Source organism: Erythrolamprus reginae, chromosome 3 (genome assembly GCF_031021105.1).
Source record: "Erythrolamprus reginae isolate rEryReg1 chromosome 3, rEryReg1.hap1, whole genome shotgun sequence".
NCBI classification, from domain to species: Eukaryota; Metazoa; Chordata; class Lepidosauria; order Squamata; family Dipsadidae; genus Erythrolamprus; species Erythrolamprus reginae.
The window spans coordinates 67,027,858-67,040,917 of record NC_091952.1 but is presented as its reverse complement, the minus strand read 5'-3'; the positions used below and the strand labels follow the sequence as shown (position 1 = coordinate 67,040,917).

General features: G+C 36.0%; 1 protein-coding gene across 7 annotated transcripts in view; it reads left to right on the top strand.

The window, feature by feature from the left end:
- TRIM33 (tripartite motif containing 33) overlaps positions 1–13,060 on the top strand; it is a 67,451-nt gene that overhangs the window by 20,132 nt on the left and 34,259 nt on the right. For all 7 annotated transcript variants that reach the window (XM_070745671.1, XM_070745668.1, XM_070745667.1 and 4 more), the window contains exons 5-7: positions 3,586–3,702; positions 6,684–6,798; positions 12,516–12,662. In XM_070745671.1, the coding sequence (XP_070601772.1) occupies positions 3,586–3,702; positions 6,684–6,798; positions 12,516–12,662 (379 nt within the window). The remainder of the gene's footprint in view (positions 1–3,585; positions 3,703–6,683; positions 6,799–12,515; positions 12,663–13,060) is intronic.

The following is a 13,060-nucleotide window of genomic DNA, read 5'->3' as shown; positions in this document are numbered from 1 at the left end:
CTTTAATCCCTAAATTACCATTTCCCATTCCCTTAACAACCATTTACTCACCATTATTACTGGTACTCACCATTGAATAAGACACTTAGAGATCCTGATATTTATAATATTAATAATAAAATTTATTAACAATAATTTTTTTTTGTTATTTATTTGCAAAAATTATTAGTTTGGTGATGACATATGATGTCATCGGGTGGGAAAAACTGTGGTATAGGAAAAAACACGTGAAGTATTTTTTAATTAATATTTTTTGAAAAACTGTGGTATGGGCTATTCGCGAAGTTCGAACCCGCGAAAATTGAGGGAACACTGTATTTGTAGTTTTCTTCTGCATTGTTTTTTTTTTTTTTAAAGAAAAGCATTATTAAATTGAGTAAAAGAAGAATAACAACAAACTTTAAAGGTAGTTTGGCTACAACATTGGATCCTGAGGGAAAAATATATTTTGGAGTATGGATAAGTATGCATCTGTAGTAACTTTTTAAACCAAATACGTATTTTCCTGGATTCACTCTGAACTTTGGAGGTTAGCCAGGAGTAGACACAGATGTTTTAATTGTTGCTGATAGATGCTTTGTGAGCACTTCCATATCCTCTGAGGCACATTCCTCATTCAGAACAGAAATGCAGCTCCAGTATGATCCTTGAACTGATTATGAAAATTGTTGGAAGAAGTTACATTTCATAAACGCTGAATTACACTTGCTAAGATGCTATTGGAATCAGCAATGTTACTGCTGATATTTTAACAACAGTTGAACTTATCTTTCAATTCAGTATATAGATTATTACATAAGGTTACACTTTAATTGTTTTTAAAACAGTTTTAAGAGAGATATAGTAGTACAGCGATCCCCCGTTTATTGCGTCCCCAACCATTGCGAATAGGGTACTTCGCTATTTTTCAACCCGGAAGTCAAAAATACCATCTACGCATGCGTGCCGGGCACGCATGCGTAGATGGCAGCGGCTTCCCTGGGTCTTCCCCCTCTTGCTGGCGTCAGCGAGGAGTTTCCCCACCGCCCACGCAAACTCCTTGCTGCCGCCCGCCCTTCGCCCGCCCACGCCGTTCATTCTCGCCGCACGGGCCTGTCCACGCTGTCTCTCGGCGCTTTCCAGCTGAGTCCGGGAGCGAACTCGCTCCCCGACTCAGCTGGAAAGCGCCGAGAGACAGCGTGGACAGGCCCGTTCCTTGGCGCTGTCACTCGGGGCTTTCGTGCTGAGTCCGGGAGCGAACTCGCTCCCCGACTCAGCACGAAAGCCCCGAGAGACAGCGTGGACAGGCCCGTTCCTTGGCGCTGTCACTCGGGGCTTTCGTGCTGAGTCCGGGAGCGAACTCGCTCCCCGACTCAGCTGGAAAGCCCCGAGAGACAGCGCCAAGGAACGGGCCTGTCCACGCTGTCTCTCGGCGCTTTCCAGCTGAGTCGGGGAGCGAGTTCGCTCCCGGACTCAGCACGAAAGCGCCGAGAGACAGCGCCCCCCGGACCCCCAACCCGGGTTTGGGGGGTGGTAGGAAGCTCCCATTGTTGGCGGAGACCTTTTAAAACACTCGCGCGGCTTCCAGGACTCGGTTTGGAAGCCGCGCGAGTGTTTTAAAAGGTCTCCGCCAACAATGGGAGCTTCCTAGCACCCCCCCCGAGCCCCCAACCCGGGTTTGGGGGGTGGTAGGAAGCTCCCATTGTTGGCGGAGACCTTTTAAAACACTCGCGCGGCTTCCAGGACTCGGTTTGGAAGCCGCGCGAGTGTTTTAAAAGGTCTCCGCCAACAATGGGAGCTTCCTAGCACACCCCCCGAGCCCCCAACCCGGGTTTGGGGGGTGGTAGGAAGCTCCCATTGTTGGCGGAGACCTTTTAAAACACTCGCGCGGCTTCCAGGACTCGGTTTGGAAGCCGCGCGAGTGTTTTAAAAGGTCTCCGCCAACAATGGGAGCTTCCTAGCACCCCCCAAACCCGGGTTGGGGGCTCGGGGGTGTGCTAACGAGCCTCCCATGTCGGCGGGGATGTTTTAAAACACCCGCGCGACTTTCCAATGAGTCCCGAAGACAACGCGTTTGTCTTCGGGACTCATTGGAAAGTCGCGCGGGTGTTTTAAAACATCCCCGCCGACATGGGAGGCTCGCTAGCACACCCCCGAACCCCCAACCCGGGTTTGGGGGTGAGCTAGCGAGCCCCTCATGTCGGCGGGGATGTTTTAAAACACCCGCGCCGCCCCCAATCTTAGGCTCCTCGCTAGCGCTGCGGAAGTAAAAACACCCTCTGCACATGCGCAGAGGGTGTTTTTACTTCCGCAGCGCTACTTCGCGAAAACCCGCTCGTTGCGGGGGGTCCTGGAACGGAACCCTCGCAAAGAGCGGGGGATCACTGTAATTAGTTCTAGCAAGTTCAGTTTTGTTGAATGGGCAGAGTATGACTTTTGTATAGAAACTGTTCATACCTTGTGCAAAACAAAGGCAAATTTTGGTCTGTTAGAATTACAGATTTGGAAGTCTGTATCAGTTTTATCAGTTTATTTAGTTTAAGTCATTTTTGTCTCTGATGTCTATATAAATGGACAGAAGGCATAAAAATATGGGAAGCATTCTTCTCTTTCCTTTCTTAATTCCCATTAGGAATCTTAGTTTGTGTTAGTTAGTTACTAGCACTAAAGATATAAATAACAATATGTTCTTATATGTTTATATATGAAAATATTTTAATGGTTTACATCCATGCAATATTTTTCTATTTTCCCCTTTTATTACTTATTGTGGTTAAAGACATTAAATTACTTTAGTTCTCATCTGTTTTTAAAATAATGCATTGTATTAATGTACTGTATGTATAAAGGTATTTAGACAATCTGGGTTTAGCATAGAATAAATAATAGATACTGTATTATGTAATCTATTTTACTAGTTGCTTTTAATTTAATTTATCTAGAATATTTAAGTGAGAATAGTAAATTTGAAGTAGCAATAGGGAAAATGTTTTTGATGGACTACTGGCAGTAATCTTGATGCTTATCATATACCAATCGTAATCTGGATGAGCACAATAGACAGATTTATATGGTGTGTATTCTGGTGATAAAAGAAAACAATGGGTTTTTATCTATCTTACCCAATTAAATGTGTTTTGGAAGCAGGCGAGATTACCATCAGTCTGCAAAAACAACTATTTTCATAGATCTGCCTCTGGATTTCATATATGAGTAGCTGTTTTGACAAAATGCCATAATACAATAAAGTTATCACATTATTTAGAGTCTTATTCTTTTGGCGATAATTATTTTGAGACATGAGACAGGCTAGAGCAGGGTTATCAAATTTGTGTCACCACATTGTCATGTGATGTATCAGGATGTTTCCTCTCCTTGCTAAACCAGACATGGGCATGGCCAACACGTGATGCATTTGGTCTGCGGACCACCAATTTGACAGCCCTGAGCTAGGGTATAATTCTGATGACATAGAGATGGTGTCTGTTCATACATAATAAAAATTTGTTAGTAATGTCTAAATTCAGAAGAATCTGGATTTATTTTAACAAAAAGTAATTACTCTGACTTTTCATTGTATGTGTGTTGTGTTTTCTGGTTTGGAAGGTATCAGTTTTTGGAAGAGGCATTTCAGAATCAAAAAGGTGCTATCGAGAATCTCTTAGCCAAACTCCTTGAAAAGAAGAATTATGTTAACTTTGCAGCTTCTCAAGTACAAAATAGGTAAGTAACAGTTTCATTAAAGGAGCTGATATTTAATTTAAATTGAGTGAATTATTAAAATTTCAATATCAGATGGCTTTCCTTAAACAATTGGTAATAGTGATAACCAAGTTTCTACAAAAAGAAACTTCTATGTACCAGCTGCATGAAAAAGCACAGATGGCCATGTAGAAACATTGTACAAATGTTTATTTTTAGGGATATTTAACTACTTTGATGTTTCAGTTTCAGGTGAAATCATTTAATGCTTTCCCCCCTCATTTTAAAAGTCGTAAGGCATTGCCAAGAGAAGTCAAGAAATGTTAACTCACTTAATCATTTAAAATTCTACTTGTCAGAGATTCTTGAGCCAAAGAAAATATGGTGCATTTGCTTGCAGTGATCTATATAGTAGATCAAGAGATCCATAAATTCCATTAAAGAATATTAAAATTGTATTATATTTAGCACATCTTGTAAACATAGTATACCAAATACAAATCCTCCTACATTGTTTGATCTTTATCCTTTCCTGTAGTTTGTTATAATTGGCTGTTAGTGACCTTACTGTTCTGCCCCAGCTATGGACCACAAAGAACGCAGCACACACAAAGTCTGTACAAACTGTAATTTATTAAATAAGGACAACTAATGAGCTTTCTTAGTAGTCGTCACACACAAATACAGTTTAAAAGCAGTGTTTTCTGAACACTGGCTTTAATTCAACTTCATTAACAGCCAGCATAAGCCCATGAAATAATAACTCAATGATGAGTAAACAATCTTGTAGATATCAGCAAGCTTACGGTAGTTGGCAAAATGTCCAGAAGCAATTTGCAGGAAAAATGCCAAGAGAGACAACAAGAACCAGTCAGAGTCAAGAGACAAAGGAATATGAATGAGCATTGTTTCCTGCCAACTGCTGCCTTTGTAGTCATCTCTTAAAAGTCTTGTGGAGTGGCCAATTAGCCCTAAGCCTTACTCCCAAGGAGACCTCCTCCTAAGGAATCATTCCTGCCTTTTGGCAAGTGTGTGTGCCTGTGCATTGAGAATGGGCTCCTCTTCTTCCTTGTCACTGATGGGAGCTTCTGGAAGTTCTGAACGCCCTGGCTGGATGTCCGACTTTGGCACCGGGTTCTCTCCAGCCTCCTCACTGTACAACTTTGGTGCCAGCTGCACAGGCTGCTAGCACATCACCACATCAATCTCTGCGCTGTCAGAATCTGCTACTGGCTACTGGCAGGCCAAAACGCTTCTTATGATCAATACACATCAATTAATATCCAGATATAATTGACCTACAACTCTGTTCTGATAGAACTCCCCTCCTGCTCCAAATGGTGGGAAGGAATAGACAGAGAAAGGAATAATATGAGAATGGAATCCAACATTGTTTCTTTTTTATTTTATCAGAGTCTAAACATCAGCAAGCTGGTGTTGCAAGATGAAGATTGGGGAAGCAAACCAATCACATAATGGCAGCTTTATTTTCTGATTTTCTAACTTCATGGATGTGTAATTCACATTTAAGTTACTACTACTATAACCTAGAACTCTCTGTTACAGTACTAACATTTTTGTTATTGATTTGTGTACTTGAGATTCATACCGTTTGAATCCTCTGTGTGATAGAAACTTGTATTTACAGATCAGAATTTTGTTCACCAAATAAAAGTACCATTTTGTTCTTTATGACGTTTCTTCAAGGATCCATTCCCTTTTCTGTTTTCTGTTTATTTAACTAGTGGATTACTTTTAATAAAACCCAATCATATCAATTCTCATTCTTGGCTTGTTTTTTGATGTAGATCTTTGGGTTTCTCACACTGTTTACTTTATTAAATATATTTCTTTCCAAAGTAAACCAAACGTGAGACCATCAGCAGATAGATGCTATTCCTACATTGGATTATTTTCAGGAAAGTATCCCCTCCAAAGGATTTGTATTCCTTGCCTTTCTTTCAATTTAAATCTTTATGTTGCTTCCTAGTACTCTTCAATAATTCTTACTCATGTGCAACAGTTCTTTATGACTAAATACCCACTTAGGGCTCTGAAGTTAAGCACGAGGGAATCAGTTCTAACAACAGCAGAGAATTAAATGCTGGCTAGGATTGAGGGAAATAGATTATGAGAACCTACGATCATGTGAAATAAATGGAGTAAATAAAAAGAATGGAGTAAAAAGCAGTTTTTAAAAAGTGTTACAAATATTTTTAATAGACAGTGTGAATTCTCCCTTTTGATAGTTTCTGTTCTCTTTGTACATATTGTACATATTGTTTCTTAGTTTGGGAATAGATTATGGGGTCCTTTGTGCTCTCTGAGCTTGATGATTTGCTTGCAGATTTTACATTATCATACTAGGTAATATCAATGCATGACTAAATAGAATAGATGCTCTATTCTGATTATAGTTTTACCATACTGCTTTTTTATCACTGTGCTTTTTTTTACTTTACAGTCACTGTAAAGTAAAAGAGGGCAGTCACCACAATATTCTACATTGTAATTTCTAACAGATTGGTATGGCAATAATAGGATATGCAACTATAGTTATTGGTTATGAAAGGAAAGTAAGAATAGCTAGCTAGTTGAAATAAATAGCTGAGGATTTTTTTAGTTGTGATAAAGGATTTTTAGTTAAGCTTTACTCTTTTTTTTAATTAACGTAGAAATTCAACAGAAAACTGACTATAATTTACAGCATGTAAAATACTTTTTAAAAAAAAATATCCAGAAGCAGATTTAAAGCTGTAAAAATGCTTTACAATGTAGTAAAAAGAAATTTTACCACAGTGCAGTAGTTATAAATATTAGTAGTTATTAGTAATTATAAATATTAGTAGTTATTTTTAATGCTATCTTTTCTTAAGATAATGATATTTTGTATTAATCTGCATCAGTTTCTATGTTGAATTTTCATTTGCATTGTGGGGTGTGGGGGGAATGTTGAAGACATTGTAATGTAAGTGCCTGATGACAGATTTCTCTCTTTTCAGGGTAAAAGAAGTAAATGAAACTAACAAACGTGTAGAACAGGAAATCAAAGTGGCTATTTTTACCCTCATTAATGAAATCAATAAAAAGGGAAAATCTCTCTTACAACAGCTCGAGGTACAATTAAATTTAACAGTGAACATAATGTGGGTATCGATGTGTATTATTCTTTTGATTTAAATGACCCTTTAATAGCTTTTTTCTTGATGTACCCTGTTGTCAGTGGCAACATCTCAGTTTATATTTCTTTTCAGTTTAATTTGGTCATAGGAGGATTAGAAGCATCCATTTTCACGTGGAAGCAAAATTCTGGAGAATTTTGTTGATTTAATTTAGTTTATAGTTTCTCCAAAGAAGTTTAGAATTGGATTAGTTTATAATCATAGCATATAAACACAAGTAGTTTAATTCAATCTGTACAAGGTTTAAGATTCCGTCTCTACCCCAAGATTGAAAATGTTTGCCTTTCTATCTAATGGAATAGGCACTCTGAAATCCACAAAAGGTGTTCTGGCAAATTATCACTCTTGATCTAAATGATAGCTTGATTTAGTTGATTTTGGCTTAACACCATTAGGCTGTAGTTAGCAGCCAGAAAAGCCCAGGCTAACTTTATGAACTAAACTGAATATGAGAGTAGGAATGCAAAAGACTATAAGCATGCATCTATCATCAGTAAAACACTAAAATGGCTAGAGACAGGAGGAAAGCCAATTCCATTCTTTAAAGAGGGTGGGACTGGAAAACATTGGAAAAGGTTTGACAGTCATTAAGTGTTGTACCACATGATTCTTGACAAATGTATATTTTTATTTTATGTACGCTGAGAACATATGCATCAGGACAAATTCCTTGTGTTTCCAATCACACTTGGCCTGTTCCGTTCCGTTCCATTCCATTCCATTCTATTCTATTCTCCCAGACAAAAATTTTAAACTACTGTTCCCACTTACTCAGAAACTTCTTTTGGTTGTGATCCACCCTCCTTGCCTTTCGCAAGCTCCTTAAAACCCACCTCTGTTGTCAGGCATGGGGGAATTGAAAATTTTTTCTCCCTTCCCCCTAGGCTTATAGAATTTATACATGGTATGTTTGTTGGTATGATTGGTCTCTTAAATTGGGGTTTTTAAGATTACTTTTTAATATTAGATTTGTTACATTGTTTTTTAGTGTTGTTAGCCACCCCGAGTCTTCGGAGAGGGGCAGCATACAAATCTAAATAAACTAAACTAAACTAAACTTATAGTCTTTGTGGGAATCTGACAATAACATTATATGAACCCATCCAGTTGTAAGTTATTTAAAAAAACACATAGTTAAATATAGTAGCATGATATATAAAATAAAACATACTATTAACCTCTTCTTTAGTGTTGTTTGGATGTCTCCCTTTCTTAATATGGAAATGGTTTTCATTCATTAGCTATCCTGTTTCTATGTCTGCAAAGCCTTATTCAGGAGCAGGCTAGCTAAAACTATTGGTTGCTACTCTATACTGATGCAAGTTCTGAAGAGTTACACCACCAATCCATTTTCTCTATCTACCACAGCAGTTTTGCTCTTTTTCAGAGTGGTTAAACTGAGCTCTTTTTCATTTAATTTTTACTCAGACTTAACATAAAGTTTTATTTCTTATTCATTATGGTCCATATATTTATGCTACATTTTTTTTAATCTCCTATGTATATCCTTAGTTTTGATTGTGACTTCAGAGAGCACACTTATAAAATCTACTGTTGTGAGAATAAATTGCCCTTACAAGGCAAGGATTGTTATAAAGGTGATTCTTCTTGTTTTTGTGAGAGGTTTTTTTTAAAAAATAGGCTTATTATAAATCATCAAGACTTCATATATCTGAGAATAAAGATATGAATGTGACAGTTGTCAGTGCAGACATTTAATACTTTTACTATCTTTTACTAAATGTTAAATAAATAAACTTATACAGGACCTGGTCTGGCCTGGTCTAGTTATTTCACTAAGTACCATATTCTTTATTTGTCACTATACTATTGATAAATGAATCTAGTTTAAGGGTGCTGTTGATCTTAATATAAGAAAATACTCCAGACTGATACTACCATAAAATGCTGTGGTTAACACTATTATCCATATCTTTGATTTCCAAGCAGTGGGAAACTATTTCTTAATTAACAGACGTAGTTATGAAGCACATTTTTAATCATTTGATCTCCATCATTACTGATTTTGCTCAATTAAAAGACTGAAAAAAGGCAGGAATTAAATTCAAGAGATATTGATTGCTACATCCCCACTGCATTCCCAGAAAGCAAAGTGCTATGTTAAGGTGTTTGTACAGTAAGGCCATGACGTCTTTTAAGCTACAAATTAATACAGAGCTGGCAGCATATAAATTTAATATTTTAAATTATTTTGGAATAATATGTTTGGAATCAAGGCAATAATAAACAATAATTCAGGTTCTGGAACTGCTATAGTATGTTAACTTATTGATACCGTTTTTCCTGACATCTCTTTGAACTTCAAGACATTTTGTCGACTATTATTTGGCCTTTGAAAGGCATATCAGAAACAACATTCTGGAAAAAAAAGGAGAAAGCCAGAACAATTACTACATTGGATTTAGCTGATTTACATGTTTATAGATTTAAATTTAAATTATGAGTTCTTCCTATGTATTTAATAATTTTCCTATTCCTCCACTTTAAATATTACAGTTTAATAGAAACATTTGGAATTCAAAGTGGCTTCATGTTATTCCCCCCTCCCCCCCCCCCCACCAGTGTCTTAGTCTGCTTTATGTCTTTGATGATTTTTTGAAGTTGTCTGGAAACTTTTAGACAATTGTACCTTTCTTCCTCTTTTGGAGACCTCTCTGCTCCACTTTGCAAAAGAGTGATAGAAGATGTTATTATGATTGACCAGTACAGTTTAACGTATTTCTCTCTACTCCAAAAACTGATGTGTCATGTTAAGTCTTAGGGATGCCAGCATTTTTATTAAATTGAAAGAATCCATAAAGCAAATGTTCTCTCATCATGAATGCTGAAGTTTTGTTTACTTCTCAGAAATAAAGTTACCGGTTCTTTTAAGTCGGTTCCACCTCCTCATGACTTCAGGGACATACTAATTTCATTCAGTTCTCTTGGCAATAAGATGCTTTGTTACGGTCTGCTTCCGGAATATCTTTTTAGCTTCCTAGTCTGTTCTGTAGCTTTGAAACTCTTGGCAGTGTCCCATCAAGGAAATAACTGAGTCCAGCCTGATTTAGGTTTCAAGTCAGAATCAGTCAAATGTTACCTTAAATCTTCAGTTAAATAGCAATCGTACCAAATCACACTTCTCATTAGTTGGATTTTTACATTCTTTTTCATTATAACATAAAAACTTAATGAAAACTCTTCGGAAATTTCCCCATCAATTTAACAATTCTTGCTGAATTTTCGCTACTACTTGAACTTGTCACTACTGACTCTTAAACTATCTTTCCTAGTGACAATCACATCAGTATAACAGCCTAACAAGCTTTATATCTTGTGTATTGATCATGTATAAAATTCCACAGAACAGTTCCTTGACCTGATTTAAATCTCACGAAAAATACTTAAAAAAAAAAATTCCATCCTTATTAGTGGTAAATCAGCTTGCTGACCACTCATGTATGTAATGAATAAATCATTAGAAAGATCAGATTACTTCCTTGCAGCTGCCAAACCAGTAATCGGTTCTTTTGTTGTTGTCAGTGTCAGTTGACACAGTTTCTAACCTTTCTCAATGAGGGCCTGCCAAATATGCTCATCTACACAATGTTTCTTCTTGCGGTTTGATGTAGAACCCTAACTGTGAATAAACAAATGTGTAATCAAAAACCTCGAGTTACAGGTAATCAACCTGATTTTTCCTATTTAAATCTGTTTACATAATTGTAGACATTCATTCTACTACTAAATAAAGGAGCCAGTTGCAGAAGCCATTTGACTGTAATTTTAAGTATGCTTCTTTCTAGTGAAGTCTTATTAAAATCTTTGCCTGTGTCGAGTGCTATAAGATTCATTTCAGATTTGCTTTTTTGGTACTTTTTAAATTGTCTCTTATTTTTAAGTATAGGACAGATTGCCGGATGAGACTTAGAAGCATATTAATAAAGTTGCACAGGCAATACCTCCCCCTGTGTAATTGAAACAACATCTACAATATTGAATAGATAGATTAGAGCAGTGTTAGAAATGTTGTGTTAAGTGTTACAGTAGTTTATTCTATATCCCTATTCTGTCAGTTGAAAATGTCACGTTGAAGCTAGAGGGCCATCAATCAGTATATTAATCTTTGTACTTTGTACTAGATTTCTTTCCCTCAATTTAGTATCCTACTTTTGTAATACAAATATTACTAAACTGTAATACCTGGACAGGATCTGAAACTAGACTAGATCATTTTGAATAAAATCTCTTTCAATATCATTGATATGAATACAATGTTAGTTAAATTATAGAAAATAAATATTGAGCAGAAGATAAATGAGCAAGAACACATGATTAATATGCTGAATGATAGATACTTTTAGAGACACAGGTAGAGTTACAGTCGCTTACAATAGTGTATTGTGTTTGAATTTCATCAGAAAATGTTAAGATTGGTTTAGTTTAGATCTAACAGTGGAAAATGTTACTTATCCCATATGGTAAAGTTTCAGCTCCTGAAGAATCACTTGAAATACTGTAGGATTTTGATGTCACAAAAGTAACTTATGCTTCCTGCTGAGAAATCATAATTCTGTCCATGGTATATACCATTGTATTTTTTAGAAATGTGGTGTACCTCACTCTTCCTTTAATATTAACATGATTTTCTGTTTTAATTAAGAAAGATTATAAAGTTCTATTCTATACTGAACTTATTTTTAAGTAAGATATTGCAACAACCTGAGGATGATTATTTTATTCAATGCTTAGCAATTGACACATGCAGAATTTATTCAATTCTGTCAAAATACATGTAAAGTGCTAGATTTAGCACTGAAAAAGCATTTTTAAAAGCAAAATAAGTATAATGAAATTGATGCAATAATGATATGTTTTAGTACTGATCTTCAATGTACTTTACTTTGAACATTTATTAGATGTTCTATATAGATCTAGATACATTTCAAATATAAAACATTAAAATTGTAAGTAGATGGTGTTATTAGATAATGACACTGATGGGAAACATTGGGTATTTGTAACTAAAATTAAAAGAATAGCTGTATTTTGTTGCATAAAACTTTGATATTGTTATCTATAGATTTTTAGAGTTGGGGCTTAATTGTTTCACTCCTGTTAATATATCTGTGGAGTTTGTCTTGTGGACTTGATTTGTTAGTGGTCTCTAACAAAATACTATTTGAAGTGAGGTAACAGTGGGATATTCTGTTTAAAGAACATTAAAATCTCTGAGACCCACAATAATATTTGGACAACATTATTTTTGAAGAAGACAGATAACTTGACAGATAAATTGAGCTTGTCTAAATTTGATGAGTGTTTGGATGGAAGGTGGTTTAGTTGGAGGTTGATTTTAAAAGAAAGTGGATATAAGTGCAATAAATAACATAAAGGCAGACAAAACCACAATTTTAATTGAATTACAATTACAACCTGGTTTTTCAGGTGAATTTGATTTAGGAATATTGCCTTAGGAAAGCATAATTGTTAAATTGCATATGACATAAATAGGATTCCATGTTGCAACTTTTTAAAAAAAAAAAAGCTTTGTATTATTATTGTACCGCTTACAATCTCTCTACCTGCTAGATAAAAGTCTTTGTTATTTATTTTGAATTGATTCAATATGTGTGTATTGTCTCTGTTCAGACTGTGACAAAGGAGAGACAGATGAAGTTAATACAACAGCAGAATGATATCAGTGGTTTATCAAGGCAGGTGAAGCATGTGATGAACTTCACTAATTGGGCCATTGCAAGTGGCAGTAGCACTGCATTGCTCTACAGCAAGCGACTGGTAAGAAAAATCAAATTTTATAGTTGTAGTTTGGCTATAAATTCTATTCTTGCAATAAAAAAACCAATATTTATTATGGTAATCTGTATTTTTCTTATTCTGTAAATAAGTACCTCTAATAAAATTTTATTTTTTTCAACATAATACTTTGTATTTCAATTGTTGATAAATTTGGTTCATCAAAGCTAAGATGTAAAATCATAATCCAAGATGTTAGAGGTTTTAAATGCTGAAATGGGATGATACTCTCTTTCTAGGAATTGTGTTTTCTATCTGTAACCTATTCCCAAAGCAACTGAAGTATTAATATCACCAGGCTCAAGGTTGATTCAACTTTCTATTCTTCTGTGGTCAGTAAAATGGGGAACCAGATGTTGGGACAATATACTGACTGCAAA